The sequence below is a fragment of the Pteropus vampyrus genome, unplaced genomic scaffold (genome assembly GCF_000151845.1).
Source record: "Pteropus vampyrus isolate Shadow unplaced genomic scaffold, Pvam_2.0 Scaffold45, whole genome shotgun sequence".
Lineage (NCBI taxonomy): Eukaryota > Metazoa > Chordata > Mammalia > Chiroptera > Pteropodidae > Pteropus > Pteropus vampyrus.
In genome coordinates, this window is record NW_011888826.1 from 7,358,489 (window position 1) to 7,382,064 (window position 23,576).

General features: G+C 39.9%; 1 protein-coding gene across 1 annotated transcript in view; it reads left to right on the plus strand.

Annotated features, from left to right (window-relative positions):
- The window catches only part of CLVS1 (clavesin 1), a 136,327-nt gene that overhangs the window by 44,855 nt on the left and 67,896 nt on the right, over positions 1-23,576 (plus strand). The window contains exon 2 of the mRNA XM_011359195.2: positions 10,472-10,646. Within this exon, the coding sequence (XP_011357497.1) occupies positions 10,472-10,646 (175 nt within the window). The remainder of the gene's footprint in view (positions 1-10,471; positions 10,647-23,576) is intronic.

The window sequence follows — 23,576 nt, forward strand, 5'->3', positions numbered from 1 at the left end:
GCAGTATCTCCTGCAGTCTAGCTCCTATTAAGTGGCAGCAATAAATAATAACCACTGGCTCTAATTGCTTAGAGGATTGCCAAGGGATAATCTCCGATGTAATTAAGTAAAGGAAACCAATGTTGTCTTTAACCACCTCCATAAAATAATTCCCCAGAGAGTCGTCAGATCCTCCATGGGTAAAGGTACCTCGTAGGGCAGAGCTGGGCATCCAAGTACACTGTGTTCTGGGTAGGAAAAGTCAATTGATCCTTTCAGTTGTTGTTAAATGAACTATGCTGAGCCCATGTTTATTCTTTTATGAGTGCATTACTTGTTACCTTTTGCTTTGCTTCTGTTTTCTAGAATTAAGTAGAGTGACAGTTAGGAGACTGTGTTCTGACTGGGATTCAGTCAGTGGGTCATCGCAGCTCCCAGCCCACTGGTTTACAGACAGAGGACAGGGAGAGGTCTCTATGACCTGCCTGATTTGGGTGAGCAGGTGGGTCCTCTTAGGAGAATTCTAGGGACTCCCACACCTCTCTTATGACATGCCTGGTCCTGCCAGTTAACTATTGCAGGCACAGAACTCACGGCTCCAGCCCTCTTCAAAAACCTCCAATAGGCATTTTTCTGGTGGAGTTAAGCACACGTCGATGGGATTCACAGGAGGCTTTTCCCCTCTGGGCCGTGGGAATATATTCATCCTAGTTTCAGAAGGATGATCAAGTTGCTTGTCATTATAATGATTTGTGAGCCATTGCTAAGCATTATAGGAATTGATCAAAGCCCAAAATTCTTCCCATCAGACTTGCCTTACTGGTGCCAAAACTCATAAACAGTGTAAACAGTGGTAGGGATCCTTCTGAACTAGATAGCTGTGAAGGTCATGGGGTCCTTATATTTTTCTCTCTGCAAGAATCCGGTAACCTTGAGGTGTCTTAAGGAAGATGAAATATTTGAAGAATGATAACCAGATAGAAGAATGACACCTGGAAACTAGCCAGCAAGTCGCAGTTCTGTCATATTATTAAGCTATCCTGATATAGTACCTATGAAAATAAGACTTGTCTTGCCATTACATAATGGCTCTCTTCCTTCAGTCTTTCCTGAATTTGATTGCTTGCTGATGTTTTAGTGGCTTATGATTAAGAAGTCTAGAATTTTAAAGGGAGCAAGGACAAACCAGCTTCTAAAACTTCAATCAGATTGCAGATGCTCTAGATTCAATCAGTTTCTATTAAATTTTCTGAGGTGAATTGCCTGTATTTGTCAGGGTTGAGACTCTTAGTTATAGGCAGCTAATTTTAGAGCCTTAGGACTTCTCTTGGTTTTAAGATTTTGTTATCCTGCCGGAATATATCGATCTCCTTCTTAAGCGCAGAGGTTTAGAGTTTTCATCGGAGGTGGGTGATTTTATAAATTAATTAAAATTATGAGATGCTGTGTACTCCCAGCTCAGGTCACAGATGTGCCTTCCATCAAAGGCAACGTCTATAGAGTCGTTTTGCTAATGTACTATTTAACTCAAGCTTCCTTGCACACGACGAGCAGAGTTTGTGATTTCAGAAAGGAATCTCTTGTTTGCAAGAGTGTTTGCAGCATCTCGCCCAGAGGGAAGGACCTCAGGAGGGTAAAATCATGCAAAGCAGTGTAGTGTCGTAGGATGGACGTTTTCTTAAAATGCCTTCTCATCTTACTGTCCAGTTTTTGATTCTAAATGTGATTTTATGGTGATAAGACCCAGGCAGGCTTAGAGAAAAGAATATTCCATTTCAAGTAGTGACTAGGATATTGCCTTGAACCCCATGTAAGATCTAGAAATGTTAACCGTTTGTAACACTGTTTAGGCTGACTCGATCCTGAGTCCACGCCTACTATTTATTATTAAGTGCTATTTTACATATTGGAGACTCTTTCTAGTTTTCACTTTTCTGAAGCTCCTCAGTCAAGGGAGTTATCAGATAGACACACATGAAATTAATTTTTCATAGTCACTTAGTAATCACTTCCACTGGAGCGTGTTTTTATTCCTCCTCCGCTCCCTTTAGACCCTGGCCCAGTCTCCATCCAGAGAGCTGGATGAGATAAGCCCCTTCCTCACTTGCACTTCAGGCTGTCGTAAAGTGGTATCTGAGGACGAGTCCTTTCCCAGTGTGCTAAGGATCCTGAGCTAAGCCAGCCTTCCTATCTGTAGACATCCATTTAGCATTTATTAACTGTTCTAGATTGTCATTTTCTTGCTGTCTTCATTCATGGCCACACTAACCTTACGTGAATGAACCCCATGTAAGATCTAGAAATGTTAACCGTTTGTAACACTGTTTAGGCTGACTCGATCCTGAGTCCACGCCTACTATTTATTATTAAGTGCTATTTTACATATTGGAGACTCTTTCTAGTTTTCACTTTTCTGAAGCTCCTCAGTCAAGGGAGTTATCAGATAGACACACATGAAATTAATTTTGACATGACCTTCTCCTAAACCAAAATCAATTCTTAAAGCTTCGTTTCCTTTCCAACTCTTGGGTACATGGTGCTCAGTGGCATATTATTCTATAAATATAACCTATAACGAGAAAAGTACTCGAGGACACACATCCAACATCAATGCTTCATAGAACATATTGTACTATGTTCAATAGTACATGAGCATAAGAAGCATTGAAGAAGAAGGAAATGTACTCACTGGTGCCCCCACAGTGGGTTTTCACCTATTTTCAGTGTTTCAGAGTTTCCAATGGGTTGTTTTAACATGACTTCCTTTGTTCCTTCACTAAGAATCATTTGCTGAGCCTCTACTACGTGTGGGTACTAGTAATTTCCAGGGATTCAAAGACAAAAACCACACACTCCCAGCCCTGATGAAGCTCATTGTCTAGGCTAGAGAGGCAAGTGATCTTTTCTTATGGATAGAATAGGAAATAGTCTCTTCTGCAGACGGCATCTGCTTATGGTGATATTTCATCAGTTGAGTGGCAGGAATGTAGACCCCACCCAGCCGTGCACTTCTAGGCGTCCCCTTCACAGTCTTGCTGTCATCATATTATTCACCTTGTGCGTTGCTATCCTGGGTGTTGATTCTTACTGTGAAGGACTAAATACGACTACAACACCTCTGACTCATTCCCCACCCTACAGAGCCCCCTTTAGCCTCAAAGTACCACAGTCATTGCTCTCTTCATGCTGAATCTAATCCATAATGAAGTCCTGGGTACTGTCCCTCATAGTTCTCCTCAGATCTTTATTATTTCCATTCAACTCCCACCTACTGTTCTGCAACCCTCCCCCTCCTAATTGAACTACATGGCTCCAGTCTCTTAACTCCAATTCACTTAATCCCTGTTGCCAGTCCAAATCTTCCTAAAATAGAGCTGTCATTGCTTCCTTTCTCTGTGTAAACAGCCAGTGGTTGTCCAAGCAAGCAGAATGAAGATGGATCACAATTTTAATCTTATTTCTACATTCCTTTTCACTCATCCCGTGGCACAGGCGAACTTGCTATTTCTCCCAATACAAGAGCCTCTATGCACTCAGATCTTACTGTTTATGTGTCACCTTCCACCCTTTCCCTTCTACGTCCAGTGTCCAAACCTTCCCATCCTTCACAGCCCAATCAAAGATGTTCTGAAATCCCCCAGCCACAAGTAACCCCTCCTTGTAACTCCCAAGCACTTTGCAGCCCCTATTACTTTCTACCTGATATCGTATTCATTTCTGTAACAATGAAAACCACCGTGACCATAAGCTCCTTCCACGAGAGTTGCTCTGCTATAGCTTTGTGTACGTTATCTCACGTTATCATTACGAGTGAGATGATGCTCTTTTTACAGATGAGGAAACTAAACCACAGAGAGATAAAGTAACTTGCTAAGCTCACACAGAACAGTCAGAATTTGAATCAGAACCTGCTAACTGCAAACCTTATCTTTTTAATGACTATGCTTCATTGCCTCCCATGTACGTATTTCTTAATGTCTCCTACTGGTTTCCGGAAAAGTAAAAAATGTCTTTTTATCTTATGTATCTTCCACAAAATAGAACTTCATTAAACCTTTGAACTAATGCCTCCTGACTCCTTATTCAGTTTAAGGAACTTCAACAATTTAAAAAGAAAACATTAAATGATAAGAAATTGCATTAACTTTTTACGTGAGCCGATAGATGCATTTGATGTCAATTTCATTTTCTTCAATTCTTGGAAGCATTTAGAAGCACTTGGATCAAATGTGATAAAATATTGGTTTTATTTATTCAAACCATCTTTTCACTTAAAACAAAACAAAACACAAAATCCAGAATGGAGGAAACTCTAAATGGTGAATCATTGTATGTGTTCACACACATACATTATATTCTTGTTCACCATAGATATACAGACAAGGAAGAACCCTGGCAATAAAATAGTAGGCAACTCATTTATTCTGATGTTATAGGAATTATATCCTTATGTGAACACAAATCTACAAGTTTTCTTCACTGACCAGAATAAAATAAAATTAGTAGACATCAAAAATTAATTATAAGATTTTTTCTTTCTTTTTTTCATCCTCCCCCTCCCTCCCTCTCTCCTTTCTTTCTTTCTTTCTTTCTTTCTTTCTTCCTTTCTTTCTTTCTTTCTTTCTTTCTTTCTTTCTTTCTTTCTTTCCTCTCTCTCTGTCTCTCTCTCTCTCTCTCTCTTCCTCCCTCCCTCCCTCCCTCCCTCCCTCTCTCTCTCTCTCTTTCTTTCTCCTCTTGAGATTGTGGGCCTATCAAACTATGTGAAGCAGAATTAAATCCTAGGCTTCTGTCCTCTGGGTATCATCTCTGCTGAGAAAAATAATTGTCTAATTTGACTTTCCAGCTAATGTTCAAGGTAATAAATTTAAGATTAAGCTCTTGCAAATATTAATTCTACTACTTCAAAGCTAAACATTTTTTGTTAGCATCTTTTTGCACCTAATATTTTCAGAACACAAATATATTTTTTTTACTTTTCTTTAATTATCTCATTGAGAAATATGGATCCATTTGCCTAGTTGCACAATGATACACAGAGACCATCCAGTTAAAACTTGATTCATGTAGGAATTATTAGAACCCGTTTAGGAAAACACATCACCAGAATTTCCTTTCCAACCCATTTTTCAAAGACCCTCGGCCTTAGAAGAGGAGAAAATAACAATTGAATGTTGCACATTTCCCATTATCTTTCTGCCATCACCAGCCGAAAGAAGTGTAACCGAGAGGTATAACATACCTATTACCCGTGCAAGTACAAATTCTGCCTCCCGTTGGGATGTGCTTTTCAATTCACAGAACTCATTCTCACATATCACTTTGCATAACTCTTACAACAACCCTCTACATGGGTGGCCAGGAAATGACCCCTTGTTGAACTTTAACCTTCTACCTATAGTTGCATGCTTAGTGAGGGGCAGAGCCAACATGTCCAGACCTTGAGTACAGGCCCTTTTGCCACTTTATCAAGAGAGTTCTTCCCATGCCCACAGGCCAGAATACATCAGAGGAGCTGCAAAGGGAGTGTGTGTTCTTCACCTTGGCTTTGGCACCGTTGTCAAATGAGAGGCAAAGCAAACTCAGTAACTGTGAAAGCCATGCTGTGGTTATTTTAGTAATTAACTTTGAAAGAAACTTCAAATGGGATGAAGAGATAAAAAAGCATGCTCGGATGTAACGCTTCTGTTCTTGTAAATGGATTATTTGGTAGCAAACTATCTGCAAAACTACTGGTTTAAAGAGGACCTTAAAAAATTCCCAAGAAAAAAGTCCTGCATATAAAGTTAAAAGGTTTCAATACAGAACTGGCCAAAGAGCTTTAACTACTAATATTAACGGACTTCTTGCCACTATATGAAGAAAACTAGCATAGAGATGCGTGCAGTGATTTTAAATTGGCTGCGAGGCTTCCCAGTGTTCCTTCTGAGCAGAGTCACTGGCCACAGTGTCATATCTTTACGTGGTTATCTGATCTCATTTAGCCTCTTTTTTCCTTATATAAATCTAGCCCTGAGATCTAGGTTCTAGACTCTCCACTAAAAATTCAAAGCACAAAGAAGTCACTTCCTGAAACATAAATATCTTCTCATTGGTAAAGCACTTATTACTTTCCATTATTTTGCACCTCACTGGTATTAAGCTGTATTAAGTTAGCAATGGTAGCAATGTTGGGTGTTCAACTCACATAAACAACAGTAGACCTACACATAAGTCATTATTCATAATCTGTAATTTATCATAGTATAACGATGAACTTCTTTAAGATAAATCATTAATAAGTTCTAATGAATATAAAATTAATATTTGAGAAGGAAAGTTGCAGTTTTCTATTTTCCAGCAGCACAGTTTTTTACGTTCCACTGGTAATTTGCTGTTTATGTAGTACTTGCACATATACGATCACATTTGAGCTTCTAATTATCAATCTAAAACTGATATAATCCATAACCGAATGTATAATTGCTATGCAAATAGAAGAGGATTGGAGAAATGGAAACATCCATTTGTCATTTTGATACAAGCGTTAAACTAGGTTGATAGAATTGCTACTGTAGGCAATAAAGTTTTCCCTCCTCTGGGTTATTAGAGTTAGGCAATGTATAAGTCTAAATGAGTTGGTAGAATAAAGAAATTCTGGAAACCTCTTCTGTTCTCATTTCACAATTTGCATGAAGTTGCTAAATTGTTTATGACCATTTTAGCTTGCTTAGAAACCTTGTTAGAAGATTCATGGAAACTTATTATGCCATATTACAAACTCTAGTAAGCCTTTTTTTAAAAAAACAAAACAAAACAAAACAAAACTTTTTATTTAGAACAATTTTAAATTTACAGAATTACTGTGAAGAAAGCACAGAGGATTTTCCTATATCCTACACCCTTTATTAACATCTTACATTAGCATAGTATATCTATTATAGCTAATGAACCAATATTGATACATTATTATTCACTGAGGTCCACACTTTATTTAGATTTCTGATACTAGTCAGGTGTTTTGTAGAATGTCCCTCAAGTGTAATTTGTGTAGTGTTTCTTCCTGATAAATGTGGGGTTATATTTTTTGGGAGGAAGATCAGAGAGGTAGAGTACCCTTTTCATCACCGTATCAAGGGCGACGGCTATCAACATAATTTATCCTGGTTGATGTTGACCTTGATCACCTGGCTGGCTGAGGAAGTGTTGGTCAGTTTTCTCCACTGTAAAGTTACTCTTTCTTTCCCCTTTTCACACTGTATTCTTTGGGAGAAAATTGATGTGCTCATGCCACACTTAAGTTATGCTCTACCTGCTTGAGGGTGGAAGAACCACATAAAACTTTTGGTCTGGTAGATCTTTCAAATTATAAAAAGCTGGGATGATTTTGCAAGTCAAAGATGTCAAAATAGGAAAAAGAAAAATGATGAGAAAATCCATATGAAGATGCCAAGTAGTAAGGAATTTAAGGTAATGATCACGGCTAAAGTATGAGGTGCAGTCACAGTCCTCAAAAGGGGTAAAGTCACATGAGTTTTTCCTGCTGACTCAGTTCCTCTGGAAAAGTGAAGTATTTGAACATTTGGAAACTACAGTGAGGTCCAGAATCCTTTCACTTTTCTCCTGGAATCATCCCACAAATCTAATACTTCATTCAATGTCCATCCTGCATAAGATTTTGATCTTGAAAATTCATAAAATAGTTTCCAGATTTTCAGGCAGAATTTAATGTCTTGTCTTGGGAGTGCCTATAAGAGGATATGTGATGGGAAGAGTTGTTATCTCTCATTTATATAGGAGTAAAATGAGATAGCAATTAAGTGATTTGCTAAAAATCTTCGTAATCAATGATTCTTATCATTATCATTTAATTAAAAGTTCTATCTCGAAATTCTCCAAAGATCTACTTATTGCCAAATACAATGACTCTTTCCCCTTCCTATTCTCCTTAATCTTTCTGTTGTATGTGGCTTTGTTAACTATCCTCCAGAATTGGATAGTTGTTGCTGTGTAATAAACCATCCCCAGACTCAGTGGCTTAAAAAAGCAATAATTTATTATTGTTCTTGCATCTGTGGGGCAGCTGGAGTTTGTCTAGGGTGGGTTCAGCTGGGTGGTTCTTTTTCTTATGTAGGTCTGCTAATTGGCTGAGAAGTAACTTGTCTGAGTGTTTCTCATTCTTCTCTTTAGCATGCTAGCTATAGCACGGCTTTACCATGGCAATGGCAGAAGACAAGAGAACAAGTAGCAACACCCAAAGTCTGTAAAAGCTAGACTCAGAACTAGCACACTGTCATTTCTGTCACATGCCGTCAGTTAAATCAAGTCACATGGCCATGGGGCAGAAAATGCACTCTATTGTCAACGAGGTCAATGCATAGCTAGTGTGTGAGTGTTCAGATTAAGTGAAGAATTAGGGTCAGTGATGCAATTTATCATATCCTTACTTCTTGAAACATCCCTTCCCCTTTTAAACACAGTACTATCTTAACCCTTTCATCTTTTATTTTCTCAATTCTTCTTCCTTTAACCTCAGTATGTAGGCTTTACCTAAGGCTTAGCTTTCCAATCTGATTTTCTTCTTGTGTGTGATCTTCCTAAGAAAGCTTATTCAGGAGCAGACTCTGTAATTCCCTAATGGTCATTTCTAGTTTACCGTTGGGCATTTCCATACTTCCATTTGGAATATCTTAAACTCATAATCTTTGGTCCCATGTTCCACTTAAATCAATGTATCTTTCCAATACAAAGCTGTATCTCTAAAAAAAGGCTTGGGTCTTTAGATCATGTTTAATGTGAATGCAAAAACAAAAACTAAACAAACCCTAATGAAAGCTTATCCCACATTTATAGGAATTTGACATCCCTAGAACTTAAAAGAGAATATATGTGAAAGAAAACAATAATGATGAGAAGAGTCTTAAAAAAACTATTTCTTATGAGACATGGTTAAAGTTACTAATAATTTTTCAAATGGAGAGATTATACAAGGCATTATGACCACATGTTTAAATCATCGAAAATGTATGGTATAGGAAGACCTAAGGTTTTTTCTTTGTAGCAGAACTACACCCAATGGGCAGATTTGGGGGAGGACATTTTAGCTTGATATGCAGAAGAAATTTTTAGTGAGACCTGTGCAGAAGCAGAATGAGCGGACACCTTTGTGTGTCCCTTCGTCACTCTCCTCTCCTGAACGATCTTGCTTCTCCTTCTCTCAATGTTCTGTTAAAATCTTACCCATTTTTCAAAACTCATCCCTGGCCTTCATCCCTCCATAAACTCTTTCCTGGCTTTTCAAATTAGTAGTTGATCTCTTTCAACTCATCTGGCTAATCTCATACCCCATCTCAACTGAACTAAAAGCTCTTCGAAAGTAGAAATGTGACATGCTATGTTATCGTTTCAAGTATGAAACACAACGCTGAGCTTATAGTAGGCATTTGGTAAATTCTTACTGGTTCACTGATCATAAATTTCCTGATTTCTAACCTGGAATCATTAGACTTGTTAGAATTTGAACCAGATTGAAATGCTCAAGAATCTGATCATCTCATATGAGGACATGGCTTCTGATTTTAATGACAGACTGATGGAATTAACAAATGTTGCCATCACTTGCTATCCAAGATTACATTTGCCTACTCATCAAAAAAAGACGATAAATTTAGAGATCCTCTAAGATCTTAAATTTATAGCTCTGATAATTTGTTGGGAGTAAGAGATTGAATATGCCATCATTTCTTCATGTCTGAAAATTATTTAAAACAATAATCAACTGGTGAATGGGAATATATGATGTGGAGGAACACAGGCAATACTGGAGAACTTCACTCTAGTTTGTGTTCAGGTCTGCCTGTCATCACAGTTACTGATGTACTCAAAGCGACTTCCTTCCCGAATCACACTCTGTAAACCTTCAATGAAAATTAGCTATTCTTATCTGTCTTTGTTTTTCTCTATCCATGAATCGAAGCTAAAAAATAGCATCCATTACCTAGTTGTTTCAAACTTTTAGTAAGATTTTAAACATACAAAAGGAATGAGGTTTAATTAAAATAAATACCTCTGATTAAGGTCACGCCCCATTCGTTCAGCAGTGATTCTCTGAGTAGCTAGGTACTGGGACAAACTGTGATTATGGCCCAGTCCAGGCCCTAAAAGGGATTAGAGCCCTGTGTGGGAGAGAGAGATGAGTAAGGGATGCATTTCAATGAGATGCAATTGGTGTTGTGGTAGAAGCAGAGTATAGAGACCCATGGAAACACAACAGAGAGACCCCTCTGGGATCTGGGATACTGGTGTGGTCAGATCAAAGGGAGGTTTCCATCCTGTGAATCTGGAGGCATCGTTCTGTGAAGTTTAATAAATGTGTTTTCCGTCATTTTAGGGACAGGACTCTGACCGATTTTACCCTTCAGGCCGGGCTCACGGAGCAGTAGAGGGAGGAGGCCAGCACTTTACATGCAAAGCGCCGTCACCTGCTAATATTCACTCCTTTCTGCTCTGGCTGCAGGAATTCCTTCACAGACATCCTCCGCGCCATCCTGCTGTCACTGGAAGTCCTTATTGAAGATCCGGAGCTTCAGATAAATGGGTTCATCTTAATTATAGACTGGAGTAATTTTTCCTTCAAACAAGCCTCCAAGCTGACACCTTCCATTCTCAAACTGGCCATTGAAGGGCTACAGGTATGTTCAGCGAACGTATGTTACAAAACTGTGTGACAGTGTGCCTTTTTCTTGTTGCAACCAAAGTTATATTCGTCTTTTAGAATGGAAAAAGAAAACTTAGATAAGATTTCCCTGTGAATACTCTGCATTTTTACCTCAGCCTGAGTTCAGATGTTTGTTTTTTAAATTAGCCTTCATTTTCATTAATAACTCTAAATTACCATTACCACAGGCACAAATTACCTACTGTAGCAATTATGAATAAAGCTCTGAGATGTTCAGCCTAATTCATCTGAGAGTTTACAAAAATTAAAACTGGAAAACATCTCCTTTATAAGCATGTCCTATGTAGAGGTGGCCTGGGGGCTTTCCAGGGTTTCTAGAAGCATCTTTGTACACTGAAAATGCACCCTGTGGATCCTCACTTCCCAGAATGCAATGTACCAAAGTGTTTGTACTAAAATAGATCCCTTCAGTGCAAACAAAGGAGGCTGATGGAACCCTGCTTCCTGTTTGTGCTGACAGTGTCAGGAATTTGGGGGAGGGTTTTCTGTGCCGTGTGGAAGTTAGGGCAGTCTCTGGGGTCCCTTCTGCTTTCGAGGACCAGTGATTCTGTGAAAAGTCGCACTCAGAGGCAGTGCTGCTTAGCTTCCTGGCGATGCATCATTACAGTACAAAAGTAAAGGCACCGTTCAGGGAGACTCAGAATCAGCACAAATAAAACTCACGTCACTTCCTAGTTTTGTAGGAAGATTGACTCAGTGGGGTGACTCTCACCCCCAATGAATGGCAGTTATAAGCAGCATCGAAGACAGCAAGATGTCTCCTAATTCTCGGATCAAGCAGCCAGTACTCATGCTCTTCAAAGTACGAGACTAGAAATCCCGTTTCAATCGCCCGTCATACTCTAGCATGATGCGGAATTGGCAGGTGTTTTTCTTAAGTTGCGGTTCATTCACACTTGGCCGCCAGCAAATATATAGAGGGTCTCCGGTAAACATATGTTTATTGAATGGATCGAAATGGTTTGCTACTTCAAGGGGAGGAGAAGTAGAGCAGGCATTTCGGAAAAGGAGGAGCAAGCACCCACTCCTCCAGGAACGCCAAGTCGTCCTGGGTGGTTATATCATACGGTATCCTGGGGGCACATTTTTAAAGTCACTTTTGCATTTCCAGACTACATGGAGTGTCCTGCCTCGCCTTAAAACTCTGTCATAGACTAACGAGTTCTTTATTATCTTTCTCTTAACTCCCACTTCCTTTTCTCTAACCTTCTCTCCTCTAAGCCTCTGAATATTTGATCTCTCTCTCCTTAAAGCTTTGATCGAAGGAAGTCTTAAAGTATGCTGCAAGGTTTATGTCATGCCCTATAATTATGCTGACCATATTTCCAGGATTTTCTGTGGTAATACAAGCGTCATCTAATTTTCTTTTTTTAAAAAAGGTAACTCATTACATGTATAGGTAACTATGACTCAAGTTTTATGTATTTATAAGATTTTTTTGTAAGTCAAAAAGAGACATGTCCTTTATTCAACCTTGTGCTCCAATTTTTCTTTCTGAAAATGTGTGGATTATATAATATGTCTCTTGCCAAAATTCACTAGGCTGATATGGGTCTTACTGAGTTAATGCATGTGAATACGTTTTAAAAAGGTAAAGCTCTACATAAGCTTTTAAGCTATTTTTATGAGAAATACTAGATGACTTTTAATGGGGCAAGGTGAGTCCCATCTGGACCTTGGCTTATCATATACCAGGATCTGGAATGAATTCTGCAAGGTTCTATGGCTCTAGTTAAGGTGTAGCCTCTACTGGGAGAAAGGGAGATCAGTGAGACCAGAGTCAAAGCAGAGAAAAGGTATGTCCTCCCATCGTCTCAGAGAACAATGTCTGGACCCCTTTATTTCTCTCCCCTTTTATAAAGCAAGGCAAACTCTTTGACTGTGGGAAAGCATCGAACCATCCTGGAGTCAGGCTCTCTGAATGGGGATGCAGCTTTTCCTGTGAACTCTGCCTGCCCAGCCCTGAAGACCCGGGACTGGTTAGAGAGGTTCAGTTCCTCCTGCCAGGAGGCAGCCAGTGGTTCCAGGGGAGGCTGACCTGAGTGCAGCAACTCCATCTAGGATACGACTCCCTGTACCATTTAGCATGTTGTCTTGGCAACCGTGAAGAAGCTCTCAGGGTCACTGCTGATAGTTCTGCTCTTGCTCCACAGTGACTCGTCAGCTCTGACCAGCCTCTGGCAACATCTCACAGCAGGTTATCCCCTCTCAGGCTTTAGAGACATTCAGACACCATGGTCACCCCTCCACTGACTCTCCCAGTGACCTTTCTTCATTGCAAGGATTGTTTCCATCCCCAGAGCAGCTATTAACCCATTTTAACATTTCAAAAAAGTCATAACTGGTACTAAGAAGAATTTATGGCTTCGTAGTCACACTGTTGTACAAGGAGATCCCATCCAGGTCTCCACATGAAGGTTCAAGACAAATGCCAGACCCCCACTGGCACGGTGCAAGCACAGACTAGTTGAGAGTGGGAAAGAAAGGTATGTAAAACCAGGGTCAGTGAGAGACGAGAAGCCAGTGCGAGTGACAGAGGAGAAGCCCCTGCTCCCCCCGGCCTTGCGTGCACCCTCAGAGAGGCCCGAGGAGGGCAGGATGTCTGCTGGACATGTGGGAGATTGCGGGGCAGGGAGATCCTGTGTCCCGGTGAAGAGACCTTGCCCTCTCTGCTGCCCTGCTCTTAGCAGGTCGATGTAAGGAAGTAGCCTTATCAGGAGTGATCAGATCACTGCCGCGCAAGCCCATCCGGTGTGGGCTTCGGGTTGTTTATAGGCGTTGTCTAGGATTACCTGCTGCTCAACCTCTGGAGAATTTGAGGCCCTGGGATATGACAGCCTCCCCTCCCCCACATAAATAATACAACCTCTCTCACAGGGAGATTGAGAAGGGAAACCACTGTTCAGACAGTGAGAATATAGGGTCGTTTTTGGTCATTCTTGCACCTTACATCACAAGCTAGTTCCAGAACCCTAAGTTTTAGCCCTATAACTTCCATTCTTAGTTCTCCACAAAAGAGTCCTTTAAGAAGACTTTTAATTACTAATTGTAGCAGGCTGGATTCTCCAGGAAGCAGATTCGGACACAGAGATTGACATGCGGGAGATTTATCAGAGACTACTCTTGGGGTCAACACTATGGAAGAAGGGAAGCTATGGGAAACATTTTGGCAGCCAGAGAAGTTAAGCTGGGTTTGTCATTTCCAACGAAAGCCTCAGGTATTCTCAGATATGGCTGGGGCCAAGGGGCTAGGCCTTTATATTCCCACACTGTTCAGTGATTGGGTGCAAGCTGCCCCGGGAAGTGGTTGTGAGCTTGGGCAAAGTGACTCTCTTCAGCCCGAGGTCCCAGAGGGCACTATTATTTGAGATCTCCTGGTAGCACGCCCAGCCTCTGGGGAATGAATCCTCGCTCTGAAAAAGGCCTGACTGCCCATAGGGATATCTATTGTACGAAGCAATAGATATTTGGAATATCCTGCAATGGAATATCAGGGAGCTGCCTTTATTCCGATTCTGGATGTTTAACGTTTTTTCCCCTGGGCTACATACAGTCCCAATTAACCCCAAAGTGGAGGTGATACCAGGTAATACAGAGCTGATGGGCATTGGGCTACCAGCTTGATGACAGTCTTATATTTGGGTCTACCACTTATATTTCTGTGCTTCAAAAGGCAATTATGCGTATTCAATTGATCTTTGACAAAAACAACAACAACAACAACACACACACACACACAAAGGTAACGCAATGAAGCAAAGATAGTCTAATTCAACCAGTGGTGCTAAAATAAGTAGACAGCTGCAAGCAAAAAATGTGAATCTAGACACAAACCTTACACTCTTCACACAAATTAACTCAAAATGAATCACAGATCTAAATGTAAAATGCAAAACTATAAAACTCCCAGAAAATAACATAAGAGAAAATTTATTTAACTTTGGGTATGACGATGACTTTTTAGATACGACACCAAAGCACAATCCATGAACAAAATAATTGATAAGCTGGACTTCATTAAAATTAAAAATCTCTGCTCTGCAAAAGACAATGTCAAGAGGATAAGTAGAAAAGCCACTTACTGGGAGAAAATATTTGCAAAGGACACATCTGATAAAGGACTACTATCCAAAATATACAAAGAACTCTTAAAATACAACAAGAAATAAATAATGCAATTTAAAAATAGTCTAAAAATCTGAACAAACACGTATGGCAAGTAAGAGCATGAAAAGATGCTCCACATCATATGTCATTAGGAAAATGCAAATTAAAACAATGAAACACCACAATACACCTATTAGAATGGCCCAAATCTTGGACAACCCCAAATCCTGTCAATAATGCAGAGCAACAGGAACCCACATTCATTGCTGGTGGGAATGCAAAATGGTACAGCCACTTTGGAAGACTGTTTGGTGGTTTCTTACAAAACATACTTTTACCATATGATCTAGCAATCTTGCTTTTGGTATTTACCTAGCAGAGTTGAATACTTATGTGCACATGAATGTTGATAGCAGCTTTATTTATAATTGTTCAAACTTGGAAGCATCAAGATACCCTTCAGTAGGTGAATGGACAAATAGACTAGGGTACATCCAGACTATGGAATATTACTCAGGGCTGAAAAGAAATGAGCTATCAAACCAGAAAAAAGACATAGAGGAAACTAAAGTGCAAATTTCTAAGTGAAAGAAGCCAGCCTGAAAAGGCTACATGGTGTATGATTCCAACTATGTAACATTCTGGAAGGTAAAGGAATGAGTGGTCGCCAGGGGTTGAGGGTGAGTCAGGGAAGGACAATAGGTGCAGCATAGAGGGTGTATAATACCAAGTCATGATGGACACATGCCATCATTCGTCCAAACCCACAGAATGTACAACATCAAGAGTGAACAGTAACGTAAACTATGGACTTTGGGTAATTATGATGTTTCATAGTAGGTTCATGGATTGTAACAAATGTACCACTCTCCTGAGGGATGCTGCTAATGGCAAAAGCTATACAGATATGGGAGGAGAGGGTTCATGGGAAATATCTGTACCTTCCCCTCAATTTTGCTATGAACGTAAAAGTACCAAAAAAAAAAAATAGTCTTACTTTTTAAAAAGGCAATTAAACTGCCTCTGACAACAATCATCAAAAAAATGGCACGTGCACAGAACTTTGGTTATGCATTTTACAGGCTGAATTAATGAGTTAAGATACTAATTAAATCGAAGGCTGCTCTTTAAGGGATCACGAGATTTTTATACAAGTTACCAGTAGAAGCAAGACATGAAATTCTAACGTTCCTACTTTTAGAGCAATGTTTTGAGGAAATGTCATTGTTTAGAATATTAAATTGTCCCAGTTACATAAATATTCTATGAATATTAGTTCAAAGAATTTTAGTTAAAAACTAATTTTGAGAATGCCTAGAAGTCATTTTCTCTTCCTCTGCTGTTTGATCTCTTAAATGTGGTCAATAATGCCTAAAAGAGCTGTTGTATCGCTTCATTACAACCTGTTTAAATTTTAATCAAGCTAAAAGTAATATTTATGCCACCAATTTAATACAGCACAGCATTAGTCTCAACTCTATTGGGGAATTCTGGCAGAATGAGCAACACGGTGAAGTCTTGCTCTTGAGTTTTGTAACGTTTCCAAAATCAATTTTGGGAATTATTTTTTAATAAATCATTGCAGTCCAACCATTAAAATCAACACAGCATTTATCAATGTTCAGCCAACCCAGATACTCACAGAGCTGACTGTGCTGAAGTGGTTTATTTAGGAAGAGCTATAGCCTTGTGTCTCGTAAGCTTTTTGTGAAATATTTGATTCCTTTAAGGATTCAGACGTTTGTTGAGGGTTTAGAGCAGCTTATGTTTTACTCGCCAGAGGAGATCGAGGCAGCCTCTTCCCTCACCCTCCCTTATTTCTGTGCTCATGTCATTTTCCTCTGGCCAGTCAGACTCATTCAATCTTCGTTCAGGGTTTACTGTGTGACCATTTTTGTTGTTTTAAAGATGGTTTTATAATATTTAAATCAACTTTGATTCGAACTCTCCCAACAGCTTTGAGCCAGTCCAGTGGAAAAGGTGGTCCATTGCTTTTCCAATTCTTAACTCAAGAGTGGGAGGGGGTTTTGAGTGATGCTCAGAGGCTCGGTCAACTACGAATTGTCTACCTCCTGAGTATCCCTTTTAATTACACCATTTCAGACCCTTATTCATTTTCTCTAGCCTCTTTCCTATATCCTACTTTTTCGGCCTTTTCCCAAAACATGTATGTTCACTTGCCCTTGGGGAATTCAAAATGCCATATTCACTCAAAAGATCAGAACGGTAAAATGTCTGTCAAGTCAGTGGGCAACATGACAGTTCCTGAGTATTAATGAATGCATAGTGTGATTACAAATTTGAAAAAGCAGGTTGGACAGATGCGCGTCAAGTTAGTAGTAGATTCACACCAAAGCAATAGTCCATAACTCAGACATGCAGACCTATTGACTCCTGGTGTATTCATTCAGCATAAAATGTGGATGAGGTACTCTTCTCAACAGGATTACTGGCAGAGAATAAAACCAACCTGGCTTCTTAAAGCTTTCATTATAGGGCTTTATTATGTATAGAGTCGTCCACAAACCAGCAATATCAGCACTGGTTAGCAATGCAACTCTCAGGCCCTGCCCCCGATCTACTGAATCAGAATCTGCATTTCAAGGAGCTCTCCAAGTAATCTTCATGCATGTGAAGGTCGGAGAACTACCTCTTTGACAGATGATATTGCAGTATGATGCGATGGGTCTCAACTTTAAGTGCATCAGACTGAAAACTTGTTACAATCCACACGCCAGAACTGCTGGTTCTGTAGATATGGAGCAGAGATCACGAGTTTACCCTTCAAAAGTGTTCCCAAATGCTGCTGGTACAACCACATTTTGGTATGAATGACACTAAAGCCCAAAAATGTGGGCTTCGATCCTGGCTCTGCCAATTAAAAACCTCAGACAAGCCATTTCTCTCTCTAGGTTTCAATTTTGTCATCTGTAAAATGCGGTGTCATAACAGTACTGCCCCACAGGTTTATGGTGGAAATTAAGGAGTACGTGGAAATTGCCTGGGCCATAGTCAGTGCTCGCAGAATGATAGAGTGTTATGAAAAGGCCAGTGCCATCTGTGGGCTCCTGTGGCTCTAATGCACAGATCTAAAGGAAACAGCTCTCTGTGGCCCCGGTTCTATAAGTTTGGATCCCTGAAAATTAGACCTCGACGGTCTATTCACTGGCCCTGAGCAAGGAAGCTCCCTCTCCCTCTGGGCTTAGTTAATGACTTAAGCCCAGACTGATGTGGCACTTGGGTGTGGCACTTTCTATCCATGTGGTGTGAATCCTTTTAATTATCTATCACCGACAGTCTACTCCCAACACCTTTGCAGCTGGGTGACTAATGAGGTCAAAATTCACCCTTTTCATCCTATAGAACTCTTTTTAGCAGTGACATTGTCTTTTATTCATCCTTATAGTCTTCATTAAAGAATATTAGATGGGAACATGTTGGAAGAAAAGAATATTTGTATTTTTCCAAGAAAGTTAATGCATGTTTTCTAAACACTCCAGGCACGCTTGGAGAACACTTTCTCCCTAGACAAACTGCTTTTTATCTTCTCAGGCCACAAAGCTGTAATTCTTAATTTCCAATCATGCAATATGTTATTATGGAAATATTAGAGGAAGAAGATATCTCCTTTAATGCTCTACCTTGTTAAGTATCAATTAAACTCAGGAAGATAATTAGAGCTAATGACACTCTGGTGATCCCTATGGCAGACAGTATGGCCCATTTAAAACAGTTCCAATTAAATAGGTCTATCTCTGGCATACTTTTGATAAACGGTGGTTTTGGACTCTCATACACTGTAGGCCTAGCCAATGCTCTGGTTTATCCAATAAAGAAACAGATGCTAAGCCTTTATTTTGAGCCGGTCACAAAAGTAAACAGATAAGAGTCCTTGTTCTCAAGATGTCACGGTTCAAAGCAGAAGCAGACCTATAAATCAATGATGAGAATGAGGTAGCATGTAGAGGAAGGGAGATATACACCTGGGTAATAAAACCTCAGTCTGGTAGGAGATGTTAGAAGCGGCATCCCGATTCTTAGCGGATGAGTGTGAAATAGCCAAGTGAAGTCAAGGTGGGAAAAGTTTCAAGCAGAGAAAATAATATAGGCAAAAACACAGGTGAAACGTAGCTCCATAAGAGGGAGAAAATGAATTAATTCTATGTTCCCGGACTGCACGAGGGACAGAAAGGGGCTGGTGTGCCCCTGCGCCATGCTAAGGAGCGTGGTCTTTTCATGCAGATGTTGGGAGCCACTGAACGTATTGAAGCAGGATAGCAAAACAGATTTATATTTCACGTGGGATCAATTTGGTGAGTGTGAGCAGTGAAGTTCAAAGGCAGGGGAGCCAATTAAAGGCCACTGCAATAATTCAAGTAAGAAATAATGAGTCTAAACTAGAAGTGATAGAAGGAATTCAATAACTCCGCAGGAAGTAAAACAAGGCAGTGCTTGGCGATTGGGCACTCGGGAGTGGGAAGTGGTGGGGGAAAGTCAAGCATGACGCTTAGGTGGGCAGCTGGGGTGGGTGACAGGTGGTGGCGGTGCCAACCTATGACTGTGCAGAGGGGAGAGTAGGTAGGTGTGGAAAGAATGAGTATTGCTTGAGCGTTGGGCATGTTGAGTTTAAGGTTCTGTGGGGTATTTTAATAGTTTACGTTAAGTCTGAGCTGAGGGGAGCTGTCTAGTCTGGATCTATCAGGTTGGTGGCGTTTGAAGTCAGAGGAGAGGAAAAGATCATTCAGAGGAAAGCCATGGAGTGGGGAACAATGGCTGAGCAAAGAACCCAAGTGAAGAGCAACATAAATGGACAAGTCAGATGAAGAGAAGCATACAAAAGAGAAAGGGGGTCGTGGTGGGGGGCTATGAGGAGACTCAGGAGCTTGTTTCCCAACAGAAACTAAGCAAGTTAGGGCTCCAAGGAGGGGAACTGTTTCATCTCAGCGGGAGAGAACTCTGGTCTGAGGAAGGATGTGAAGCAAGGGAAATAACTATCAAGAAACTCGTCCCACAGACCACAGGGGGTGGGAGGAGAAAGGAGATGAGATGCTAGTGGAAGAAACGTTTCATCTTGCTTTTTCATCAGACAAGATTTTTCAGGGGAGGAATTAAGGGCCCTCGCACCGCTGTGGAGGACCAGTCTTGGCAGAGGATTGACCTTTGTGGACTGTTTAGTTCCAGATGAATAGTTCTCAGCGCATTAAAGAAGAGATCTCTGCCTCTCGTGATCATGAAATGAAGTCTGGCGTGGCTCTGCAGAAACTCTGTTCTGAATAAATTATGTATTTGCAGAAATATAAACTACTATGAGTTTCTAGTCCTGTCAGGGTCCTAGGGGACCTAGTACTCCCAAGAACCTTACCCTGAGAACAACCCACGTTCTCCAGTAATTAAACCATAGGTATTAAAATAATATATATTGCCAAAGAATCAGTCGCAGCACTCTGGTTTTATAGAATAGAAAACCAGCTCAAATCTGCCTCAAGCAAAACGAAAGTGGAGTGGGGTGGGGCATTTACAAAACAGAAAAGTTCAGAGCTACTTAGCTCAGCTAGAGCTGGAGATGAAATTGAAACAGTGACATAAAAACTCAGTCTCTCTCTGTTCATCGCTGTTAGACTTTCCTCTGTACTGACTTCATTTTCAGAAACACTCTTTCCATGGGGTGACGATGAAGGCTCCAACAGTTTCAGATACAAGTGACCTCTGGTGTCTGTATTCATGACTGTCTGGTACTCCGGGCAGACCACAGTATGAGCCCACCTAAGGTGCCACACCTGAACCACAGAGACTAAGATTGTTGGAGGGGTGGCCCCCAAAAGATGCTGGAAAAATGACAAAAATTTTCACTTAGAATCTCAAGGTAGAAAAATAGAGAGAAGTTCTATACTTGCTGTGCAATATAGCAACTAGGAATTAGGAAGCTGAGTTTCGTTTCTGTTGGGCAACTAATTCCGTGGATGACCTTGGGAAAATGGCTTAACGCCTACAGCCCTAAGGTTCTTCTTGGCCAAAGTCAATGGGATTAGACTAGAACCATGGTTCTCAAACTTTATCATACACGAAAATCACTGGAGGGCTCGTTAAAATTTTGATTGCAGGGTTCTTTCCCTGCACTGTCTGATTCAGTAGGTTGTACGTGGGTGGGGTGGTGAGTGAGAATTAGGATTTCCAACAAGTTTCCGGGTGATCCTGATGTGCTGATTTAGGGACTATCTTTGACAACACTGGACTAGATATTTCTTACAACTCTTTTTAACACCTAATGCTACAAAACCTATAATTTTACCTCCATGGGGAAGTAGCTGTAGTGCCCACAAGCCCTTATGCACCAAACCTAAGCAATTAGAATGCAGTGCTGAAAAGAATTCTGAGGCAAAACTCATGCTCAGGCAGAAGAGAAAGCTGGCATTAATTAGTGATGTCTGCCTTCACTGTGGATGGTAAATGAGAAAGCCTGCCACATACAGGCATTTCTAGCTAAACTACTGGGAATGGGGGTGGGAGGGGTGCAATCTAGTGTTCATGATATAAGAAATAAGAAGAATAACCATAGGGTGAGACAAACATTTTCTAAGAACTCATATTTTCTAGTCTAGATTAAAAATAAGCAAATGTGGCAAAGATGGTGGTGGTGTTGGTAGCCATTGTTAATCTGGCACTTAAAGCTCTTTCAATTTATTTGATCCTCCCAACGGCCCTTTGAAATAAGCAGAGCAGGAGAATGACAAATCATCACTTCAGAATAAAAACACACAAGCAAGATTAATTGGAACAATCAATGAAACATCAATTCTGAATGAGATTTGAGTTGCCTTGGAGACCATGGAAAGCCCCCAGATTTTTTGCTATGTCCCATCACTAGAGAAGATGGACTCTGAGAAATAAATAGGTGATAAAATTTAGTCTCCTTTTCATCAGAAGAAAGCATTTGTTGCTATGAAACCAATAAGAATTGTTAACCCTTTTTGGCCCAAAGAAAAAATTTCAAAGTGCAGTTTCTCATTTTCATATTTGGAAGGACTTAATTTTTACAAAATAAACTTTTTGTTGTAGTGTAATATACATTCAGAGAACTACCCAAATCGTAAGTGTGTAGCCAAGTTCAGAAAATGAAAGTACTCAAGTAACCAAATGCAGTTCAAAAAACAGAACACTATGGGTTACCCAGAGGTCTGTCCTTCCCCCACCAGGACTTCCAAAGATATTGTCCTGACTTTCTACATCATAGATTGACATTGTCAGAGTACAGTTTGACTTACAAAGAAAAGAAGTGACTTACCCTTGTGTCCAGGTTTTTTTAAGTCAATTGTTCTTTCGTAGTATAACACTTGATATACTATCTGCTTACACTTTCATCATCAAAATTCTAGAACTATTAATGTCTATATTGGGAATTTAGTAAATAAAATTCTTCTTGGAAAATACTGAAGCTATGAGATGCAGTAGCACATTGTCTGTGTGGAATTTAATTATACTGCAATCATATCTCATCGAATATAGAATATGCAGCATTGAATAGAGTTACAAAATTGATGCATTAAACTTATACACTTTATTCTTAAAAGAATCCCTCAAACTTTCCCTTAGTACCCATTTATTCTCATGTTACATGTGATTCTTATTGATTTGGTCAGGTGGTTCCCAAGCTCGCCATATATTAAAAGTCTGTTAGAAGAATTTAGTTGAGGGGCTAATCCACATTTGCATATAAACTATATCAAGACATAACAACTGTCAGTCAGGAAAGACATGCAAAAAAGATCACATTTTACTACTGAAACTAGAAAAGTGCCACAGCTGAGGCCATTCGGCGTAGAGACAAATGTGTTCTGAGAGCATCAGCATACTATGGCGCCGGCTATGAGGAGGAGCCCAGCCATGGTCCTGAGCTATCTGGAGGGGTTTCTGTCACATTCAGTGAGCATTAATGAAGACACCATGGAAATGTGTAAACTAGGAGAGTTTCACAGAAAATAGTTTTAATGTGATACAGAAAATTTTATGAATTAAGAGATAAACTCTTAGTCACTGGATAACATAGAAATCCCAGAAATGATTAATTATTTGAGAGTTTTAGAGAAGTTTCATTATATAGTAAAAATAGTTTCTACATTGCCCAAACAGAGTCTTTTAAAGGTTCATCTTTTAGATTTGCTGAAATGAAAGCACAGTGGATGCTGTAAGGGCCTTCAGTTATTGAAATCTGTAACATTCTCTAAACTCAACTTTGACGCCAAAAATCCCACTCTTAAGGGTTCATTATACATGTTCAGTATTTAGAAAAATTTTTAATACTGGTAAATAACTATTTAAAAATGCAAATTATGTACAACCCTACTCAGAAACAAACATTTTAAACCTGAGCATCTGCTCTTTTCACTTTACTATACACAGTAAACAGTATCCTAGTGATTTAAATATTTAACTCAACATCATTTATAATGACTGCATAGTTTAATTACATGATAATGTCTTAACCAATTCCAACTGTTGAATGTTTAGATTCTTCTCAGTTTTTTCAGTATTGTGTAAAATGCTGACCTGACTTTCCCTTAGCTGAATTTTTGGCCTCAAGAATTATTTCCTTGGGATTAATTTCTAGAGGTGAAATGCATCTTGAAGATGCTCTACAGAAGGTGTTGTAATAAGACACTCTGCTTATCACCAGCAAAATATTGGAGGCTCTGCTTCTGGACCAAAACAGCAGTGGGTGCTAAAAATCAGTCTTGATGTGTTGGTAACTTCCCTCAGGACGCCTCCACCACGTGCCTTT